The sequence below is a fragment of the Crocodylus siamensis genome, chromosome 4 (assembly GCF_052110815.1).
Source record: "Crocodylus siamensis isolate JL-2025a chromosome 4, ASM5211081v1, whole genome shotgun sequence".
NCBI classification, from domain to species: Eukaryota; Metazoa; Chordata; order Crocodylia; family Crocodylidae; genus Crocodylus; species Crocodylus siamensis.
In genome coordinates, this window is record NC_143398.1 from 133,039,140 (window position 1) to 133,062,557 (window position 23,418).

A 23,418-nucleotide genomic window follows, 5' to 3' on the forward strand; every position below is an offset into this window, starting at 1 on the left:
AATAACAGTGACAGATACCAATGCATGAGGGCAAATGTGGTAGGAGGAAGCAAGGTGGCATTCTTCAGTTGGACACTGTCTTTTGTGAGACTGTTGAAGCAACTGACAACTGGTCATTAAAAAGAAATGCAACACCCATCTGCTCCTGGGAAAGAAGGACTGGTTTCCAAAGCAGAGTATAGAAATTTGCCTACGGCAGCATATGGAAGAACTGCAACCAGAAGTGAAGGGCACTTTTACACCTTCTTCAACGTGTTCTGATTAGATTGCGTTGGAGCAAACTCGATTAATTGCAGAGTGTAGAGCAATGAATCAAGCCTGCTGGAGTGTTCTAATCAGAAATGCAGGATGCTGAATACACAAGGCACTGCAGGTGTTTTAATTGGAGGGGCTCTAATTAAAATGCACCCCTGGAATTCCACCTGGAATATATGTATAGGTGCCTGAAGAGCCTTGCTATAACTTATTCTATACTTGCTACTCAATAGGTCACAATTTCTTTTCATTATTGATTAACTCTGGGAAACTGGGGAACTGGGGATGGGAAGGGGAAAAGCTCACTTGACCCTTGGCCAGAAGGGGTTGTAACAGGGTGGATGCTGTGCTCAGCCCACAAAAATGGTGGCTGGCCCCTAGATCTACCTGCAAAATTGGCCGGTTGCGTCAATTTAGATAGAACCCTAATCATAATGGACCCTTCCAGCCTTACATATCTATGAAATTTCAGTACATGTTGTCTTCTGGAAGGCAATGGATGCCAGTGCAATTCCTCAAGTGATTTAAGTTAAGCAGCTGTACTGCCATATTTTATCGCATACACATACCTTTTCCCCAAAATTCAGCTGCTGGTCATTAGGTGTACTATATAAACAAGGAAATATGACAATAGCAAGTTCTGCCTCTCCTGGTGCAAAGCTAAAGCAATCCTGCAGTGTTTCACTTAGACACCTTTTCCCTTTGCTTCCTATCTCAGAGGCTCCTGTTGCAGAAGCAAGGAAAAATCTTCTTTATTCTGCTTTTCAAAAACAACTTCTGTATCTTATTGAAAATAATGCTGTATGTGAGAAAACAGAATAATAGTTACAGGATAGGGGCCCATATACTTACAGCAATAACCACACCGTGATGAACTGAAAGCAAACCCAGTTTATACATTTGTTCCCTTTTCCCAGACTTGGGAACACAACTAAAATTACCTCTTTTATATTTTCCACTCAGTTTTATTATAAAAATCAACATTTTATTTGTTACAATTCCGTTTATAGTAATAATTGAAAGGAGTTTTGTACAAGGTTTATATACAGCTTATAAGTAAAGCACTTTATTTTACAAAATAGAGGTTAGCAAAGGGGAGGATAGGGATGACCAAATGTTGGTCACTATAATATAAATACATCCTTGCAAAGCACCATCGTACCAAAATTGATGAACGAGAGACACCGGCTGGCTTTAAGACAATGACAAGCAGCAATTAAAGCTTACAAAAAAGGATTAATTAAAAATATATAGAAACAAAAGAGATTAAAAATCTGAAAGCAGCACCAGATCCTTCACTTGCAAACAAGGATAGTTTAGCTTAAGACTGGTGGTATCCTCTTTACAAAAGATATATTCTATTTCCCTTACTGACTCAACTGTTTGGCTTGAGGCTACGGCCAATATAAGCCAGGCTGCCTCAGACTTTTTGTGTTCACTTAAAAGAAGGGCGTGCAGAAAACTTCCCACAAATCTCTGCCCATGACAATCATGTTTTACTGAGACAACCTCTGGACTGAATTCAGAATGGACAGTTTTGATGATTCTGGAGAACTGCGGAGACTGATTTCTTAGCTCCAAAAACATGTTTGCCTTAGTATCCCATAAAGCTCTGGAAAATTGTCCAATATTTTAAATTTCTAGTAATATAGACAATTACTGTACTTTTACTGTACAACTATAGACAATTACTGTACAATTACTGTTTTTTGCTCCAGGTAAGCAGCAGTGGCCACCCATGCCAGCGGTGATGGCCACTGTCTACAAAACCTCCCACTGCTGCTGTGGAGCTGCATGGCCGGCGGAAGCAGCACATCGTGGGGTGGCAGTGGGGATGGCTGCATGCTGTCCAGCCACTACCACGCTGCCACTGCCGCCCGACGGCCGGCTACACAGCTCCAGGCACAGCTCTGCAGCAGCAGTGGAAGGTTTTGTAGGCCGTGGCTGTTACTGCCATCACAGGCCTCCAGGTCAGCGGCAGCGGCCACTGAGTGTGAGCCCCCACTCCCCCTCATCCTTTGCTGCGGCTGCAAAGCCGGCCATGGAGCTCTGCTCTGGCTGCATGCCAGCCTCCCTCTCCCCGTGCACAGGCAGCATGTGTGCAGCCCTGCATTGTTTGCCCACAAAACCTCCCTACAGAGGGGCACCCCTGCCCTAACCCCCTGGCACTGCTCCCAGCTGCGATGTGCCACCTGGGACCGGCAGCACCCCCACTCCCTCAGCCCCCAACCATCTTCCCCAGGCCTGCCCAATAGCCCCACATACCTCTATGCTCCAGGGATGAAGGGCGAGTCTGAGCTGCCTGAGCCCAGCCTTGGCTACCTCAGAGGCTCAGGTCCCACCCTCCCCACTCTCCCTCTGGGCAGGATTGGGGGCTTCCTGCCTTTTCTGCAATCGGCTCTTGCAAGCTGGAGCTGTGCCAGCCTGCAAGAGCTCTTTGCAAAGCAGCGAATCCTTGGATTTCTCTGCTAAAAAGTGAAATCCGTGTTTTCTCCAATAAAAACAGGGAACCAGTGGTTTTCTCCATTTTTCCATTGGAAACGGAAAACCCGGATCCTTGCTGATGAGACAGCTATATGCTACCTGCCATTCATTACCTCTTGGTGGAAAAGTGAGATGAGCCTTCCAGATTGGAGATTTTGTACAAGATGATTTGATTGGCTTTGCGTTCTGTGTACCTTACCTATTACTACAAAGTTTTAGAACAGGAAATAGGAAGTTACAGCTCCCTCAGCAAACCTGCCCCTTTTGTGTAAACTGGATTATTTGCATACTTTGTAAACAACAATTCATTTAGCCTCTTTGGATATGTCGGTGGCTTGGATGAATTCTGGACTCATGGAAATGAGACCTTCAAAATTTAAAATACTAAAATGGGGAAACAGAATTTAAGTATTCCATTTGTGCAGTTCTTTGTATCTATGTAGATATTCTTGTTTCTTTAAATTACAATGCTCCCTGCAAAATGCAATATCATACAGAAGGAATATACATGGAAAGCCACATTTTGTTTGATTTCTTTTGTGATTCAGCATGCAGATCTGCAGTTATAAGTGTGAAGACTCCAATCCCACACTTGTGTTTACTGAAATGTCCCCTGGGTTTATTTCCATGTACTGATTTTCTGCTACAGACATTCAAGTGGGAAAATCTCTGGAAAAACTATATATTATGCATACAAATAAAATGTCCTGGTCTCTGGGTGTCTGATTCATAAAGGTATTTAAGTACATACTTAACTTTAAGCACAGAAGCAATGCCAATGGTCACAATGGGACAACTTTCATGCATAAAGTGAGGTGGTCCACTTACAAACCTTGCTGAATTGCTTGCTAGCATGCAAAAGACTGTTTGCAGGCCTTCATTTCAGTCCATTTAAGAAATAGCAAAGCACATGCTCCTCACTGTGAGGCAGAAGGCAGGAGCTGATTTGCTGAGAGGAGGAAAAACAGAAGCTGTTCAGTCTCCATTTCAAATCAGCTTTTGGGTAACTTCCTAGAAATGTGTCAACAGGGGCAAGAGCTGTAGTGATGCTTCTGTACCTTGGGCATCTGCTTACTAGGAACTTCACAGATCATCAGCTCATTAAGATTTTCCTCTAAAATTTACGGTAAAATATTTGTGCTTGAAAATTGGTTTCAAGTTTCCCATTACACAAATTCTTTGGTAGATCAGAACAGAGAAACAACCTGCTCTCTGCATTAGCTTTTTGTAGTGCAGTAAATCATCTGTCCATTTCCCCCCTCCTTATATGAATGTTTCACTCATCAAAATAACAGAAGATGCAAATTAAGTACATTATGCACAAAGTTAAATGTTTAGATCAAAATACATCACTGCCAATTCTACATTGACTTGTACTTCCATCCTATTGACTTCAATGGAGTTCTATTTGGTTTTAAATCTATAAAGAAGTCAGGCATTATTGTCCAAAGGAGAAGAGCTAATTCTTCTCCAATAAGGCCTCACTGTAATCAAGTTCAACAATGATACCTTAAATGAAGAAAATCGGTAATAGTTTTGAACCTTCTGGAAGAGGGTACCACATCTTAAGCTTAACCACCTCAAGAATTTTTCAAACAGAAATTGGCACACTTAAGAAGTATGTTGCAAGAAGAGACCACTGCTATTGCAGTACAAAGCAAATGGAATGAGATACAACAATGCAATATTTTTCTGAGTTCATTAGTGCAAGTTTCCACATGTGAACCCCACACAAAATGCTGCACATTTTAAAAAATGTAAACAACGTAGAGGTCTCAATTCTGATCGGCACCTGGCCTCTCCTCGCCCTCCCTTGCTCTTCATATAAATAGACTGGCATCCCCCTTAGAGTTCACAATAACTTCAATGTCCATCCTGCTGGAGATCACAAGTAAGTTTCTTCACCAAAAGGAAGAGCCAAAGGAACAAGTACCAAAACTTTTAGGTACCTAGAATGAAGCATCACCTGGGCTGACATTAGTGCAGTTAGTGTACCTGACTTTAAGATCATTTCCAACAGTGTGAGGAAAATTCCAATAGTCTGAGGGTACTTTGTTTTAAATCTTCCTGGAGTATGATCAATTATTAGAAAGGTCCTTTACTACCACTAGAATTCTAAACTTCATCATTTCCCTTGAAGCTGAAACTGAGAGGCTCCAACAGTCATATAGAGCTGTAGCAGTGGCAAGAGTCATTCAAAATTTCCTGAAAAATACAGGTTGAAAATCAGATCATATTTCCAGCCTGCATCTCATAGTAAAAGTTGATTGGGAAATGCATAACAGAGCAGTAAACCCATTCGGTTACCTATGCAGAGTGATTACCTTGGTACTGGGTCCTTTGACTACAGGCAAAAGTCCCTCAGAACCCTCTTGAGCAAGAGGTCAGATTTAGTCTGATGCGTAGCATGGCAAATGCTTAATGTCACCCAGGATAAGGTCCAATGTGAGCTCCATTAGGCTAGGTAGTCAAACTCGAATCCTGCACTGGGGTCAGGAGGAGTTTGTAAGATCACATTTTGCCCTTCAGCTCATGCAAGTATTTTTTAAAAATGAACACACACTATCCCTTTCAAATTGCTGGAGGGAAGTAGGAGGGCTACACAAAGGAGATATACAAAAATGCAGGTTGTTAATATAAAATGATTTGGTTAAGAATATCTTTAAATCTGACATTCACAGTGGTTAATACTGAAGTATTAAACTCAAACCACGCCAAAGAGATGGTAATGTAGAAATCATACTGAGAAGAATGGCTTACTTAAGATGAACATATCATGAAGAGTTAATTCAGTAGGAGAAACATTTCTAATGGTCCAAATGTCTATTTCTTATAGTTTGTCCCCCACTGACAAAGTTTAAATGCTTCCTTACTAGGAAAATATATATATTTTATATATGATTTGCATACCATGATATTAACTATACACTGAAAGTACTGCAAGGATATAGGATTCATTTACAATAAAACTAACAATTCATGGTTAAATTCATAGTTTATAAATATGTTGCCTATATTATATGTGGTATAAAAATATTTGACATTTTGTGGGCACTGGATCAAAACAAGTGTGTGTGTTTGCTTACTTGCTTTTAAAAAGGGACAAAAATCATTCAGGTACATGTATATTACCCTTGTCAATTATGTCAGAATTGCACTGACTTGGTACAAAAGTGGAATCCTTCAGGTTTGGCAAAATGAAGAAGGCAAAAATAGAGTGTGTATGACATTGCATCAAAAAGGCAGAGGATACCTTTTCATTAACCCAATTACAGGGGTATCTGAATAAGCATATTACAGTGAAACAACATGACATCAGGATTAGAGGGCAAGGAACACAGGCTGAAGAGGAAAAAAAGGAAGGATTTTTTTTTTTTAATGCACACAACAAAATTATTTGTCTTCTAGCAATGGAGAATGCTGTAAAGTGGTATAACATTGCAAGTGTGGGCCCAAAAAATACTATAAATGCATTTGAATGAAAAAAGAATGGGTGTATAATTATGATGTATCCACTTCTATGGTCTGTGATATTCCAATAGAAAACGTAAAGCCCTTTGTATGTAAGGTTAGTATCTGTCCTGACTGCGTTTTCTTCAAGTTTAACTTTAGTTGCTGGCCCTCCATAATTAATGAAGAGGTTATTTGGCTACTTCCAAGTGTCTATGGTATGCTGCTCTGAGACGGACTTCTTTATTATTATTTTTAACATTTTTTGGTATTGACGAACCCCGCATCTCACCTCGCCGGACAATGATGCGTCCTGGTCCTTCCATTTTCTGATGTGCTCAGTCACTTCACTGGATTAAGGCATGTTTTTGTGTTCCATTTGCAAAAATAAAAACTTTTTGTACAAATTTCTATCTTTTTTCTCTTTTTTATACAAAATCTTCTTCTCATGGCACAAGCAGCAGATGCTGTTTAAGAAAATATATAAATATCCTCTTTTTTCTTCTGTACAAATATCTCCAAATATTCCAACCCCCATTTAATAATTCTTAACTGTACACTGGTCCTGCCTCACCCACTCTGCAATGGCTCCCTCCCCTCTTCCCAATATGAACATTTTGTATTTACACAGTTGGAATGGAGGCAGTCAAAGGAAGGGAGGGCCCGCTCATGAGGAGTCCGTGCAGGGAGATGGGGGTGGTGGATAGAGGTGATGAGAGTAACTCCGTTCTGTGTAGGGGGAGGGTGGGCAGCTCTCATAGTTCTCTTCTGCTGACAGGTATTGGCTGCGTGGCGTGGGTGGAGGTGGCACAGGCTCTGAATCATAGTTCAAGTCACTGGTGTAGCCCTTTGCCACTGCTGTTGTGACCCTTCGGCTGGGGGCATAGTCACTGTCACAAACATCTGTGCTGCAGGGTGTAGTAGGAGGTGCAAAATGCCGGTAGCTGTACGGCCTGTAGCTGAGAAGGCCACAGAAAAGAATTAGCAGAGAGAGAAACAGACTGAGACAAAAATCTCAAACAATAGCACTCAGGCAAGCTGTACTGCCTCACAGCCTGGTACGTGGAAGATGTACATAACAGAATGGAGATTTTTGGTGTTAGGGACTGAAGAGGAAGGGCTGTGCTGAGTATGTGGAGAGATGTTCTATTTCAAATCTCAAATTTAAGGCACTGGTTTCGGTCCAGAGAGAAAGATGTTAGAATCCCCCCACTCCTCCCTCCTCTTTTTTTTTTTGCTAGAAACATGTCTATGTCACAGCAGACAGAAGACATATACTTGAAGTGAGCTGAAGTGCTCAACAGGTGCTGTAGATAAGCATTTTTCAAATGGGTGCAAGGTGGGGGGGGAGCTTATATATACAGATGTGGGTGACTTGTGTCTACTGCTCAGTGCAATAATACTTGAAGCAGGTACAACTGCCAGCACGTCTGCCCCAAAGTTGGATACCCTAGAGAAGGGCTCCAATTCCTCTAGGCAAGAGCTGTTCAACTGGGCTCCCAGCTGGGTGCTGGACCCCCCTACTGTTGCTGCTACCCCCTACTCCCCCCTCTCTGGATTGTGCTTCCTGTCCCTGCCCCTGGGGCAGGACAGCAAGTCCCAGGGAGTCTTGGGGCTCTGGGATTTCAAGTGCTACCATGCAGCATGGGAGCCCATCCTGCGATCATGTGGCCTATAGCACTGGATTAGACCCCTCTTCCCCTCTCTCTCTTTAGTTCTAGCAGGAAGTCAAAGAAATTAAATACATAAAAGTATGGCAGAGAAACTAAACCTCATCTTATGGAGTTAGCAAAGACAGCACATTAGCATTAAATGAAATTTTAAAAAATTAATTAAGTATACTGATCTATAATGGCAGAGAAAATAGGCCACAGTTTACAATACTAAGAGGAAAAACAAAATTGGTAAGAGCATAACAATTTAAAAAACTTAAAAAAGTAAAAGAACCTGTAGAAGGTTTCAAAGGATTCTAAAAATTAAGAGTAACTATGATGAATAAAAGCCTGCTGTGAAATCTATACTATGCTGAGTGTAAGATTCTACATATCCAGATATTAACTCTAAAGCATTCTTTCTTCTCTTCCTTTCCTGCCATATGTGTATTCCCTCTCTTTCAATCTGCCAAGGCCCAAATGACAGTGTGCGATACAAATGATTATTTGGGCAGAAGACTTAAAATAGTGCACAGTGTATTCAAAACACTGTTTCTAGCATAAATAGCTTTCAATAATAAAAGTAGCAGGACCACTGGTGTGTGTAGTATAGGCATGGGTAAATCAAGAACTTTGAAAAGGGAGGTGCAGAACATGTGGCACATTACCACATGTAACAACACATTCTTCTACAGTTAAAGAGGAACTAGAAGCTTTACTAATATGTTAGGGAGCCAGTGCTAAAATCAAAACAAATATAACTATTTGAATTTGCATGAATGTGTTAGATTATATATGAAGTTTAAAAAAAATACAACAAATGAAGCAAAAACAGTCAAAAGATATGCTGTCATTAGTTTCATAGTCATTGTAGTTAAATGTACTTCTCTTATACAGATTCATAAAATAAAATTTAGCCTTCTTGAGTATCTTGACAGTGCCTCCAATACTGTCAGTCATTTCTACATCTGAGGTAATATTACCACACAGGTTAAGGTTTTTAGCTACAGTTAAAAACAGTCTGCAAGGCTGTAAAACAGAAGAAAGGCATTACCAGGAATGGCTACGAGACAGCAACATTGCAGAAAAAAGGATAGTTTGCATAGTGGAACTTCAAGACCATTAAAAAACTGTTAACACTATGGAGTGGAGAGAAAATAGCAGGAATCAGGGACATGATAATGAGCCATGAAGTCAGTTGACTCCCTCACTGCTGCCGCCCCTCCCAGGCAACTGCACAGGTTCTGAAGTTTGGGTGGAAGAGGAAACAAAGTGAGGTGCAGCTGCACCACTGGACTCTGCCTGGATCCACCACTCAATATTGATAACTTTGGGATAAAATGAGTAATACCTGTAAAAAAAAAACGCCAAACAACACATTTGTACAGTCATTATGGAGATTAAAGTTAAACACTTGTATAACAGTTTTTGCTACATCAGGCCTTTTGACTGTAAATTAACTGGGGCACGGACTTTCTTTTATTCTGTTGAGAACGCAAAACTGATCCTGGTGAAAACTAACATACCAATAATTACCTGTAGGATCTGTGAGTAGAAGGACTGTTTGAAGAATAACCAAACTCCATGGTGTAATGTGAATGTTCTGTCGCTGGTGAAGGTGGAGGATTCAAAATCTGAAAAGAAAAATGCATGTTTTTAAATTTTTTTTAAATTGCCATGGTAACACTAAAAAGGACATAAAAAAATACACTTGTAATGACAGCTCTACTCAACATTAAAGAAAATACTCCCCTGAAACATAGTGTACATGTAAGAAGTTTAGTTAAGTGCCTGACGAATCCACTTGTATAGAGTCCTGCAACCATCACACCAAGACCTTTGATGCATAATCGTACGCAAGAGTATGGAGGAGTGGAGACTGCCCAAAACCTATCATTCCCCTTTTACATCACTGAGACAGAATCCAAAGACCAAGCCAAATCCAGATGTTCAGTGCCTTAATCACCGGAGCTTCTGTCAGAAAGCAACAGATAAGAACTACTGCTGACTGCCTAATGCCTCAGCAAGGGTGCACTTCTGTCAGAATGACATCTCTTAGTCTGTCTCTAACCAAAGAGTAAGACAGAGGGAGCTAGAGTTTTGAGGCACCCTGTACTCATCTTACTCCAGAGGTTGCAACATTGTGGTATTTTATAGGAGGCTCACCAAGAATAGCCCCACTACATTGTCACCAGGACCTCCAGTTGGATCGAGTTTACGGACATACTCAAGACCATTATTTTATAGGTACTGTCAGTTAAAGGCTGCACATCACGGAAGACATGGCCTCTGTTTTGGTGCAAATTTTGTTACCAGATACTAGGGCTGTGCAAAGCTTCAGTTGCTGATTCAATTTGGTGGAAATCTGGCCCAATTTGGCAGCTGAATCTCCAAAATGGAATCAAATTAGGAGAGCCTTTAATCTCTCCAAATCAAATCAGAACCCTCTGAATTGATTCGGAAAAATTTGATGATTCATAGACACAGCTTTAAATGTTTTTTCTATATACCTCAAGGTACCAGACATGGCTCATGAACCCTGAGATGGTGGGGCAAATGAAGCATCCCATGGGAGCATGGGGGAGTCCCCAGCGTGCTTGGCAATGGACCCAGAAGTGGACCAGAAGCACTTCTGGTCCACTTCTGGGTTCGCCACGGCGTGTGCAGGGGACCCTGCCCCGTGGCTCGGTGACTGGTGCCTCCTAGGTCCGGGGGGGACGGCACCCGGGGTCCCCCTACGGCCAATTGCTGAGTCAGAAGGGCATGGGGGGGGTCCGCCACCGAGTACATGGGGGGGCACCCCACCCTTCTGCTGGATGCTCCACGTGCCCCATCATCTCAGCATTCACAAGCCACGCCTGGTACCTCGAGGTATGTAGAAAAAAGCATTTAAAGCTGTGTCTACGGCCGAATCATTGATTCTCCAAATCAGCATTAAATCTTCAGATTCAGATTCGGCCAAACCGAAATCGGGACAGTGATCTGAATCAACTAATCGAATCATTGTCCCCTGATTCCGGCCGAATCTGAATCCGAATTGAATATGGACTGTTTTGCATTCCCCTACCAGATACCTTCTCAGCATCTTGTCAATTCTGTTTATACCACACCTATCTAAGTCATTATCAAGCTTTCCACATAAAGAGCTCACAAATACTGCTATTTTGATGGTGAAGTAAGTAAAGCTGAAGAAGGCACTGTATAGTCATAGTGAATACTATGCCTTTGGCAAACCAGGTGTCTACTTTTACCAGCTCTTGGTCCTTGCATGTTTCCATTTTTTTTTTTTTTTTTTTGCTGTCTACCGGCAATCATGCAGTCCCTAGATGGCTGAACAGTGAAATGCGCATCAACGCTGAGAAAATGGCAGTGGTACGCTTTTGAACTAAAATATATTGTAAGTTTACTTTTTTCAAAGCACGCTGCCATTTTCTTAGCACTGCCGCGAATTTCACCATTTATACAAATGTATGTGACAGCACTGGGTGAATCAGTTTGTGTGCTCCACAAACTTGATTAATAGAGTCTGCTCTGACATGCTGGATTTTTGGCACGTTGGAGCAGACAAATTTATATGTATCAATGCCCAGAGTGACTAGGGAGTGTGGCAACCTAGATGACAGTCTGGGTGAGACAACAGGTAGCAGGACCTTCCTGGCTTCAGGCACAAGCTACAATACCAAGCCAATACCTCACTGTGAGAGGATTAACACAGGACTCTGTCATTTTGATAGCCATCTTGGTAGCTGGATAGCATGTACAGGCTCTTCAGGCATACCACTTTTCTGGCAAAACAGATTCCCTACGTGCACCCCAATTCTGGTAGGCTAGGTGTCCACTATACGTGAGAAAATACAGTATGTTGAATCACTTCACTGTGAACTGGTGGACACTCTGCCCTGGGACAGGTCTGGCTGGTCCTCCAAGCACCCCAACATTGCATTGCCCCTCACTGCCTACACCGAAGCAACCAGCAGCTCTAGTATTATAGGCAGAGCTCCACTGCTTTCTTTTTCTGCCCATTTTGGCGGGCCTTTTTTTTTTTTTTTTAAATCAATGAGTTCCCTTACACTGTTTGTTTAATAAAAGCTATCTTTCTAACACCTAACTCTACCCTCACTCCCTACTCAATTGCACCCCATCATCATATTCTCCCAGTCCCTGTGAATCAAAAAGCATGGGTCCAAGCACTTCCTTCTGTCCCAAGTCAGGCAAGCACTTTGCAGACTTCGGTCATTTGGGCTAAATACAAACATTCAAAAAGCCTGAGGCAGAACTGATCTAAGTTACATGGTTTTCTGTAAGCAGTGTAGTTTAGTTCAGTAGTGAATAGAACACATATCTGCCTATTGGTGGAGGAGGAAAATCTTAGACTGGATTCTGCCATTTTTAAACCAGTGCCAAACTTCTCTTCTGTTATGGGTACAGACCAATTTTCTATCACTTGTACTCATAAAAGTGTAATGTCTGTACCTGGACTTGCAGGCTACTGAAAGCCTACTGAACTTATGTTTATGTGAGAATGGAAAGCAGAAAAGTGAAGCTGCCCCCACTCACAGGTCCCACACCCCTGGGGATCCCAAAACCTGGGTCCAAGCACTCCCCACAATACTTGTGTGCTAGAAGATGACTCCATACCCTGCTGTCAAAGCCACACACTTCACGCAATTGTGAACCAGTTCTCAATCACTGACATTTTAAAATAGTTCAATTGTTATGTGGGTCCACACCCTAATAGTGTGAAGGCAGCCATTGTAATTAGGGCTTCTACAAGAGTTATGGACCGCAAACTATCCTCTCACCTTTACAGGGAGACTTTTATATAGTGTGTGATGTGCTTGAGTCGGGCACAATGGGAGAAGTTCATTCTGCCCTACTAGACCTGCTCTATGGTGATTTTACAAACTCTAGGACAATCAGATCAACATCTTTCCCCAGCACTAAATCCAATGGAACTTTTTTTTTAAGCAGAACATTTCTCTGTGACTGTGGGAAAAGGCCTGTTGTGTCTATACATTTTCCTCACATTCTTCCATTCAAATGCATTTATAAGACTACAAATATAAAACAAAAACCTTCACCTGCCAATACACTAGCTTCACACACACACTGACATCTGTCTGGAAAATATAGCAAACATGGTCCAAGAACAAAAATGTGACTTACAGGAGGGAAGTAAGTGCCCTTGGTACTTGAGGAGCTACTGGAGGATGCCCCCGTGACATGGGCCCTGTCATAGGGTGGCCCACTACTTCCTCCCATGATACTAAGGGAGCTGATCACAGATTTACCACGAGACATCCCTAAAGAAAACAAGATACATTGTTTATAGCAGTAATCATCTCTTCAGGGTAAAAATAAAGAACAGAGAGACCAAATTAATGCTAAAGTATTTCTACAGGATAAAAACATTTTACATTTGAAACTCATAAAATAAAAAAGCCTCCTGTGTTAAGTAATCCTGGTCTCCTGGATGGAGAAGTGAAATCAAGTTACTCAGAAGATAAACATGTTGGTTTAAACCTATTAGGGGCCAAGCTCTGGGACTTGGCATGGGGCTGCACAGGAAGCTCATGCAAAGACACAGACATTCCTTTTGCTCAAAAGACTGGAGAACACTGCAGCACTATGGCTCTGCTTGAGAACACACAAAGCCAATGCTCCTTGTCTCAGCCAAAGGCCTGAAACGTGTGAGAGAAGTTTTGTGTTTTCCCTTCCACAAGGAGACGTTATGAAACACAACTAAGGGGGACTGGTGGGAAGCCAGGAGGAAAAGGGAGAGGCCTGCAAGCGCACTTCAGATTATAAACAAGAACTATTCTCAGAGCCCCCTCTGAAAAGCAGCCTAATCACAGGAAGGTGGAAGGGGCTGATGCATTGTTTTGACTCTGTTACAGGTTTGGAAAGATCAGTTATAGGAAAAACTTCTGAAGTTTTTCTGAAGTTCTGAGTTCTGAATTCTGGATCAAAATGAAGCAAAAACACAAGAGTTCGTATTTTAAGAAAAATACTTGGCACTAACACGGAAAGCTCATTTATAAAACAAAGACATACAAAAATCATGCACATTAAATTAAAAATTAACTGCATTATGTAACCAAATCTTAGCTCTCTGAAGCCTTCTAAATAGCTTTGGCTTCCATGACCACAGCCCGTTCTTTGGAGAGAGAGGCAGCGAGCTGCTGGGAAGAGATGGCCTCCACCTCTCTCCCCTGGGGAGGAGGCTCTTCTCAGCCAGGCTGGCTGACCTGCTCCACCGGGCTTTAAACTAAGCCCGCTGGGGGATGGGGGGACTATTGCCCCTGCTGGCCCGCTGAATGGCCCTTGCAAAGCCAGCGGACCAAGGCACTTAAGGGAGCTCACCCCTGCCCCAGCCCTGGCACAATCTGTGGGCAAGGCAAGAACCCCCAAGGGCACACTTGCCTGCCTGTACACTAATGCCAGGAGCCTGGGCAACAAGCAGGACGAGCTCGTCCTCCTGCTCAGTGCAAAGAAATATGATGTCATTGGGATAATGGAGACCTGGTGGGACTCCACCCATGACTGGACCACGGGGATAGAGGGCTATACCCTATACAAGAGGGATCGTGTTGACAAAAGGGGCGGGGGTGTAGCTCTCTATGTGAAGGAAAGCTACATGTCCCTGCAAGCTGATGTTGGCGACCGGCATGGACAGCTAGAGACCCTCTGGGTAAAAATTCATGGGGAATTCGGCACAGGGGACACAACGGTGGGAATCTACTACAGACCTCCCACTCAAAGTCCCGAGCTAGACCAGGAGTTCGCCCAGGAACTGACTGAGGCTGCTTGCTCCAGAACCTTGGTTGTCATGGGTGACTTCAATTACCCGGACATCTCGTGGGAAGATCACTCAGCAAAATCTGAGTGGGCGCAAAGCTTTCTCTCGTGCGTGGATGACCTCTACCTGACTCAAGAAGTCTATGGGCCAACGAGAGGCAAAGCGCTGCTTGACCTGGTACTGGCTACAGGGGACGACCTAATCGGCGACCTAGTGATTGATGGGAAGTTGGGTGACAGCGACCACGAGCTGATCACCTTCACCATCCGCCGTAAAGCTGGCAAGTCAGTCAGCAACACAGAAGTCCTTGACTTCAGAAAAGCCGACTTTGACAAGCTCAAGAGGCTAGTCGGTCAGGCCCTCAGGGACCATGACCCCAGGGAGATGGGAGTTCAAGAAGAGTGGTTGCTTCTCAAGGAAGCGATCCTCAGTGCACAAGCTAAATCTATTCCAACACGGAGGAAAGGCAGCAAGAAGGCACAGCAGCCCCCCTGGCTCTCCAGAGACCCAGCGGACCTACTGTGGCTAAAAAGGAAAGCCTACGAAGGATGGAGGACGGGATTCACCTCCAAGGAGAATTACTCCACGCTGGTCCGGTCCTGCAGGGACCAAACCAGGAAAGCCAAGGCTGCAACTGAACTCTAACTAGCTTCAGGCATCAACGACAACAAAAAGTCCTTTTTCAGATATGTGGGGAGCCGGAGGAAAAGCAAGGGCAATGTTGGACCCCTGCTAAACCAGATGGGGCAACTGACAACTGACGCCCAGGAAAAAGCCAACTTATTAAATAGGTACTTTGCGTCAGTCTTTCATCAGTCGCACGGGATGCCCATGCCTGCTATGGGACAGGGAAATCTGGGTGAGGGGAATCCCCTACCCTCCATCAATGCTGACCTCGTGAAGGAACACCTTGAGAAGCTGGATACCTTCAAGTCAGCTGGCCCTGACAACCTGCACCTCAGGGTACTCAAGGAGCTGGCGAGCGTCATAGCCCAGCCCCTGGCACGGATCTTTGAAAACTCCTGGCGCTCTGCTGTAGTGCCAGAAGACTGGAAAAAGGCCAATGTGGTGCCGATTTTCAAGAAAGGGAGGAGAGTGGATCCGGCTAACTACAGGCCCATTAGCCTGACTTCTATCCTGGGGAAGATCTTAGAAAAGTTTATTAAGGAGGCCATCCTTGAGGGACTGGACCAGGCTAACATTCTAAGGGACAGCCAGCACGGGTTTGTTGCGGGCAGGTCTTGTTTGACCAATCTCATTTCCTTCTATGACCAGGTGACCTATCACCTGGACAAGGGAGAAGAGATTGATGTCATATATCTTGACTTCAAAAAAGCTTTTGATCTGGTATCCCATGATCACCTCTTGGCCAAACTGGCCAGTTGTGGCCTTGGCTCCACCATGATCCGCTGGCTGGGAAATTGGCTTCGTGGTCGGACCCAGAGGGTTGCGATTGATGGCAGTCACTCATCATGGTGCCCTGTAACCAGTGGGGTCCCTCAAGGCTCTGTCCTGGGACCCATACTGTTCAACATCTTCATTAATGATGTGGACATTGGAGTTAGGAGTGGACTGGCCAAGTTCGCCGATGACACCAAACTTTGGGGCAAAGCATCCACGCCAGAAGATAGGTGGGTGATCCAGGCTGACCTGGACAAGCTCAGCAAATGGGCAGACGAGAACCTCATGGTGTTTAACACCGAAAAATGCAAGGTTCTCCACCTTGGGAGGAAAAACCTGCAGCACCCTTATAGGCTCGGCAGTGCTACGTTGGTTAGCACTACAGAAGAAAAAGACTTGGGGGGTCATCATTGACCACAAGATGAACATGAGCCTCCAATGCGATGCTGCGGCTAGTAAAGCCACCAAAATGCTGGCGTGCATCCATAGATGCTTCTCGAACAAATCCCGGGACGTCGTTCTCCCCTTGTACTCGGCCTTGGTGAGGCCGCAGCTGAAGTACTGCGTCCAGTTTTGGGCTCCACAATTCAAAAAGGATGTGGAGAAGCTTGAGAGAGTCCAGAGGAGAGCCACGCGCATGATCAGAGGTCAGGAAAACAGATCTTACGATGACAGGCTGAGAGCCATGGGACTCTTTAGCCTGGAAAAGCGCAGGCTCAGGGGTGATCTGATGGCCACCTATAAGTTTATCAGGGGTGACCACCAGGATCTGGGGGAACGTCTGTTCACCAGAGCGCCCCAAGGGATGACGAGGTCGAACGGTCACAAACTCCTGCAAGACCGTTTCAGGCTGGACATAAGGAAGAATTTCTTTACTGTCCGAGCCCCCAAGGTCTGGAACAGTCTGCCAGCAGAGGTGGTTCAAGCACCTACATTGAACACCTTCAAGAGTAAATTGGATGCTTATCTTGCTGGGATCCTATGACCCCAGCTGACTTCCTGCCCTTTGGGCAGGGGGCTGGACTCGATGATCTCCTGAGGTCCCTTCCAGCCCTAATGTCTATGAAATCTATGAAATACCAGCATCAAATAACAGTACCAAGTTGTAACCCTATTCCCAGATGAGAGGAAACCAAGGCCACTATGGTTCCTAGTTAAAAGATCATACAGAACTTTCCATGAGAAAACAGAGTATCTGCCTCCAGAGTCTAAGGCAAATCCCACTTAACAAAGATGACTGCATTCTGCCTGAATTCCTGTCAATTCTTCTTTTTCTCATTTCCTCATCCTGTATTGTTGTATTGCTTTGTTGGTGCTGGTCCCAGAAGAGGCTGAATTTCAATAGTGGAAGTCATAATCCCCCAGGTACATGCATAAATTGGAACTTAGAGCTCTGTTGAGTGTTCGTGGCTTGTGCATGACATAACCATTATAAGTCAAATAACTGGTTAACAAACAGCAGAGAGTTCACAACCTTCCCTTCCAATGGGCAGATGCCTGGAATTAGCACACTGGAACTGGACCCAGTGCATACCTTTACTCTGTTGCTGTGGATTTACAGTAGTTTGTGTTATATCTATGTGATGCCAAAAGACAGACTAAGGAACCCATTACTTAGACACCTTGTTACTTACCTGGGAGTGAACCAGACAAGGAGCTTGGGTGAGGCACATAACCAAGAGGTACAGAGGCTGGTCCATGTACCACATAGTCATTGGTCATCGTTTCCCCATCCCCCTTCATGCGTGGGCACAGAACCCTCTGGCAGATAAAGTACATTGCTCCCACAACAAAAACAGTAAGGATCACTCCAATAATTGAGCCAATGGTGTTGTTGGGCTGTGGTGCTGGCTCCTCTGTTGTGTCTGAAAGAGAAGAGGAAATCGCATTCTAAAACAGTGTCTGATCCAATAAATTTATTTGCACTAAGACTAGTATTAAGAGAAAAACTGGAAGCCTATACTACTCACAGTTTATTACAGTCTCCTAATTAAACCTGTGTCATGAATAAATAGCCACTAGGGACTAGGATTACATTCCTACTTGTCATTAAACACAACTGCTTTTCACATTTGACCCAAGCAGCACATTAACCTAGGACAGAAGGCTAAAGTTCTAATTTATTGTGCTACATACCACTACTCCCTCATCTCTGCTCAGTAGGGGCTTATTAATCAGGGCTTAGCATTCACAGATGCAAAAGAACAGAGACATGGCAGCAACATATGATTCGGCACCCAGTATTTCCAAAAAGACCCAACGTGCCCCAAATTGTGGTAGCAGCCATATCTGATCATCTGTCCTACAAGTGGTATTTTTGAGAGAAGATGCCAGAACAAGTGCATAACTAGTCAGATACAGCCAGCTTTTCAGTCTAAAAGCACGGAACTCTAAGCAGTGATACTTTTGGGTACAATTTTATTTGTCTAATCCCTTATCCTCTAATAAAGGCCTGCCTTAATCACACACACCCTTGCCCCCTAAACTCTGCATCCACACTTTACTCCATCTGCTCGTCTCCCAAATTTACAGAGAAGAAAGTAAGGCATTAGCTACAATTTTATCTTAGTGCATATATGGACATAACTTTTCCTTTTCGCATAAGTCTGTGGGCTGCTTTACATGTGCAGGTAAAGGCATGATGGGATCTAATGCATGATCTACACAATCGCATCTGCTGCCCTGCCACATGAGCTAGGCAGAAGGTGCGACTGTGGGATCATGAATCAGATCTCATCATGTCCTATTGCCTGTGCAGGGGGAGCCCAATCCCAGGCCCCCCTGCACTAGCAAGAAGAAAACTCCTGCACCTGGGAAGCCCCATCAGCTGACAGGGCTCCCAGCTGTGGAGGCACCCAATACACCCCTGTGGTAGGGAGACTGCAGCTGCTGACTTTGACTTCATTTTTTTGCTTTTTCCTGTTAATTATGTCTGTTACCTGCAGTATATACTTCTGTTGGAACTGATGGACAAATCTCCCCGGTCACAATATCTAATCATCGAGTGATGACAATGAACTTAAGGCTGAAATCTGTTCTGGTTGGCCTGTTCTTTTCCTCTATAGCCCTGGAGGTTTCAAGGCAGGCAGACACAAGGGATATTGTGTTCCATAAACTGTAATCTATAGCTATAAACTAGCCAGATAATTACACCAAGCTTTAGACATAACAGAAATGTTTTAGGATGTTTATGCACAGACAGATGTGATTAATACAAGTGGATCATTATTTATCATTGCAATGGGAATAGCTAAGTTGTACATAGCTCTTTTTTAAAATTCTGATTCTAGAAGAATTGCTTGTGAATTCTTTGGATGAGAGACTTATGAAACAGAGAAGAATGGTTCTGACAGCCCCACCAGAATATTGATGAGACTCTTACAGGAAAGAAAAGTACTTTTCCTTCGGACATACAAGCATAATGTAATAAAGCAAAATTTACTTTAAAATATCTAAAAATATCAGTGGAAGAATTTTTAGATAGCTCTGCATTTAAGACTTTGTATTCAGTAGACATTTTCATTCAAAAACAGCTACATGCCACTTAGCTTTTTTCACTCTGTGGTTAATAATGATGCCTGTATATTAGTTACTGAGCAACCCATGAGGCAGGAGAACTTGCCTTAGAATTAATACATTTGGATCTATCAGTAGTTTGAGAGTGAATTCTAATTCACCTGGGAGGCACTGGGGGGAGGGGAGGGAGTGAAGAAGCAAGTTTTCCCTCACAGCAGCCAAGTCTCTAATCACAGCCTGTAAACTTACAGCATCCATGCTTATCTGAGTTATCACTGCAGTCCAAGTTGTGATCACATTTCTTGTTTTTTCCAATGCATTGTCCACTAGCACAGCGGAACTGATCAGTTAAACAGAGCACTGGGAGGGAAAGAAAAAGTCCAGAAATATTAAATATCAGTCATTTTGACTCTTAACCAGAATCAAGCAAACAAGTCACTAAGACACACAACCAGAAGTCTCACAAAAAAAAAAATTACCCGATGCCAGTTTTATTTTCTGTAGTATTTCAAGGCACAATATTTACCCCCAGTGACAAACTTGCATAAAATGCATTTCCTGGTTGTAGAGAGGCTTAAAGTGATGACCTGAGGCATTATTTCCCATTTAAAAGGTTATAGGTATAGCTTGACTATATAAAGTCAAAGGCACAACGGTTCTAGTAATTACAGGAAGTTAGCCCACAATAAGTTTATTACAGAATTGGCAGGAAGCAGCCCCTAGTTAACATTGCTACGTATAACAATATTTGTGGTTCGACTGCAAAAATAATTAAGTTATTAAAAAAACCTGTATAAGCTATGAAACTAAAAAGCTTATTTTAAGAAAGATTAAAGTTCCTATGGTTGTTTCCATCATGGTCTTGTTCTTTCTCACTCGTTCTTTCTTATCCTTCCCCTGGTCAGCAAAACGCACAAAGAATGTGGAACCCTCACAAGACAAAACCATTCGTTTTTCCAGTCATGACTATTACTTTACAGCACTTTGAATTCTGCATTTTTTTGGAGTTTGCAGGTGGAAGACATCCTCAAAAAAATCTCTCAAGCTGCCTCCATTCTCAGCTCTGTATTATACAACTACAATACAGTAAGTTATTATGATTGTTAGACACAGCATCCATTATGTACTAAAAAGGTATTCAGTTACCTATTATCAGGATTCATTTAATCCAAGGTTGTGTGTTTTTGGTTGTTTTTGTTTGTTTGTTTGTTTTTACAGCTGGCAATAAATCAATATCTAGCTCTTATATCAGTGATTCTCAGCTAGGGTACCACAGCACCCAGTGAGAGCTGGTGCCACACAGTGCTGTGCAACACTAGCACTGTTATGTGTGCAAACATCTGCACATGATTCACAAGAGAAACCCAGAGATTTCAAACAGGAATCCCCAGTGTCAAAAACTTTCTGACCTATTGGGATTTTTATGAGTTCTTTGCAATAGAAGAACTGTTCTATTATTTTACCATAGTCAAAAAAGGCGTGAAAGCTAAGAGCTGGCACTTTCTGGGAAGTGTCTTGAGTCTAATGAGGGACACCTTGAGTCTAAGACCTCAAGGTATTTTACAAAGGAGGTCTATATCTCCCTTCTTGTTTTGCTGAAGAAAATGAAGGATGGAGACAGAGAAGTGAGTTGCCCAAGGTGTCAAATAGCAGAACATGGCACTCTTTATACCTTCACAGTTCTTCTCATCTGAGTTGTCCTGACAATTTGCCTCTCCATTGCACTGGAGGCTGCTCTCTACGCACTGCCCACTTTCACACTGGAACTGCGAGTCTGAGCAGACAGGACAGTTCTTTTCATCACTATGGTCTTCACATTCAGTGAATCCATCACAACGCCAAGCCACTGGAATGCAGTCAATCTCACCCGTGAAACAGGTAAACTGCTGAGGGGAACACGTTGGGGGTTCTTTAAATAGAAAAAAAAACACGAATGCAGTAAGTTAAAAGTCCATGTCCATAAGCAGCACATCTTCATAGGGAGGGATCAGGGAATCAGGCTGACAAACGTATCCTCTCAGTACTGGAAAAATAATCTGAGCTCCATATGCCCGAAGTGCAGGCTCATGTGACTAGAGCACCATTTGACTTGAAATGACAGGAAAGGGACACATATGCACATAGAAATCACAGGACAATTCCCTTCCTCCCACTTTTCCCAACATCACCCTGTCCTTGTACTTCTTTAAGCCTTCAAAGGTTTTCACTTGAAGTCACACAAGAAGAGCTCTACTCTTCCTCTCCTCCCCTTCCCACAATCCCACTGTGTACACAAAAGATGGCTCACTTTCTTTTTAATGTTCAACAATAATGGTATAGAAAACATTAAAAGAATATAATGTACTGCAGATGGATGCGCTGTGACTCAATGTCTAGTTATGTGCCCTTTACAACTGTGTTCAGTCAGACTTGTTTTAAACAGACAAAAAATTGCTCCATCTACTCAACTGCTGTTTCAACACAGCTGTTAGCAGTTACTTAACATTTACTACACTAACTGTTAATCTCATGTAGTAAGCATGCATTTCTTTTTTTTTTCCAACTAAGAGGCCATTTTTTTTCTGGCCTAGCATTAAGTTTGGTCTCAAAAAGTATCTGGATTATGTTAGTTCTTATTCCAGCGTGTGACCACATGTCGCCTGGATGGCTAGCGAACTACACAATAAACGTACTCAGGAGGGTGACAAAAAAACAGAGATCTCAAGCTCTACTTTTCCTCTCTGACCAAATGGGGACTAGCTACAAAGGCAGTATCACCAAGGAGGAAACCTCCTGTGGTTCTCTATGACACCTCAGCTTTAGGCTAGAGTAAAAGGAAACGGGAAGCAAGAGGAATAAGCACAACCCAAAGCAAAAGATTCTTGAATGAGAGAAGTTACAATTATTTGGGGAGGGGAGGGAAGTCACAATAAAAATAAACATGGCCTTAAAATTCAGAGCAAAAACTTTACTTAGTCCCCTTATGCCTCTTGCTTTCAGTTTGTGTTTGCCCTTGTTGTGCCTGGCCCACACCCTACAGACGAAGCACAAAAAGGGCAAACACAAACTGAAAGCAAGAGGCATAAGTGGACTATGCCTCAACTTGAGAGTAGGACACATAGCAATGGCTTGAAATTGCAGTAAAGTAGACTTAGACTGGACATCAGGAAAACATTCTTCACTACAAGAGCAGTGAGACAGAGGAATAGATTGTCTAGTCTATTCCTCTCCTTCACTGAAGGTTTTCAAGAATTTGGATAATTGGTCAGGGATGATTTAGGAATAGCAATCCCTGGAATGTGCTGTGAAGAGTAACAGCTGGAAGTCCCACTTCTCTCTATCCCCCACCTCCTCTCCCCTCACTCAAACATACACGTTGGTCAGGGATCATGACAAGAGCTCTGCAGCTCAGAGCAGGTGGAAACTGAAGAGGAGCACGTTCAACAGCAGGAGACTGAAGCAGAGCGTAATAACCAACCTAGTTGTGAAAGATTAAAGAAGCTGAGATAAATTTATGGTGGGGATAAAATGACAGAAAAGGGAATTCTGGGTCTCCATTCAGGATGTATGATACATGAGTTGGGTTTGCAATCCCCAAATTGCAGTGAAGAGTGGAGGATGTTTGGTTTTCCCACTCTACTGGGCGTAACTCTTTCCTACATAGTGCTGGGAATTTTTTCTCCTTCCTGTTGCTCTATCTATCAGGGGGGTTTTTCACCTTCAGAAGCATTGGGTGTTGACTGCAGGCAAGGCTAAGGATCAGCCATGAATGGCGTGTGCCCCTGGCGGCTGGGGGGGGAGCCACAACTCGGCCAGCAGGAGCAGGAAGGTCCCACAGACACTGCTGGCACTGTTGGCAGAGTAGGGGTTGGATGGCGATCA

At 43.3% G+C, this 23,418-nt stretch overlaps 1 protein-coding gene across 1 annotated transcript in view; it reads right to left on the minus strand.

The window, feature by feature from the left end:
• Positions 1-1,185: 1,185 nt before the first annotated feature.
• Positions 1,186-23,418, minus strand: part of LRP6 (LDL receptor related protein 6) — a 187,863-nt gene continuing 165,630 nt past the window's right edge. The window contains exons 18-23 of the mRNA XM_090043831.1: positions 21,230-21,466; positions 19,807-19,917; positions 17,676-17,906; positions 13,008-13,144; positions 9,378-9,475; positions 1,186-7,148 (exon numbers count right to left, since the gene is read on the minus strand). Of these exons, the coding sequence (XP_089899957.1) occupies positions 6,857-7,148; positions 9,378-9,475; positions 13,008-13,144; positions 17,676-17,906; positions 19,807-19,917; positions 21,230-21,466 (1,106 nt within the window). The 3' untranslated portion in view covers positions 1,186-6,856. The remainder of the gene's footprint in view (positions 7,149-9,377; positions 9,476-13,007; positions 13,145-17,675; positions 17,907-19,806; positions 19,918-21,229; positions 21,467-23,418) is intronic.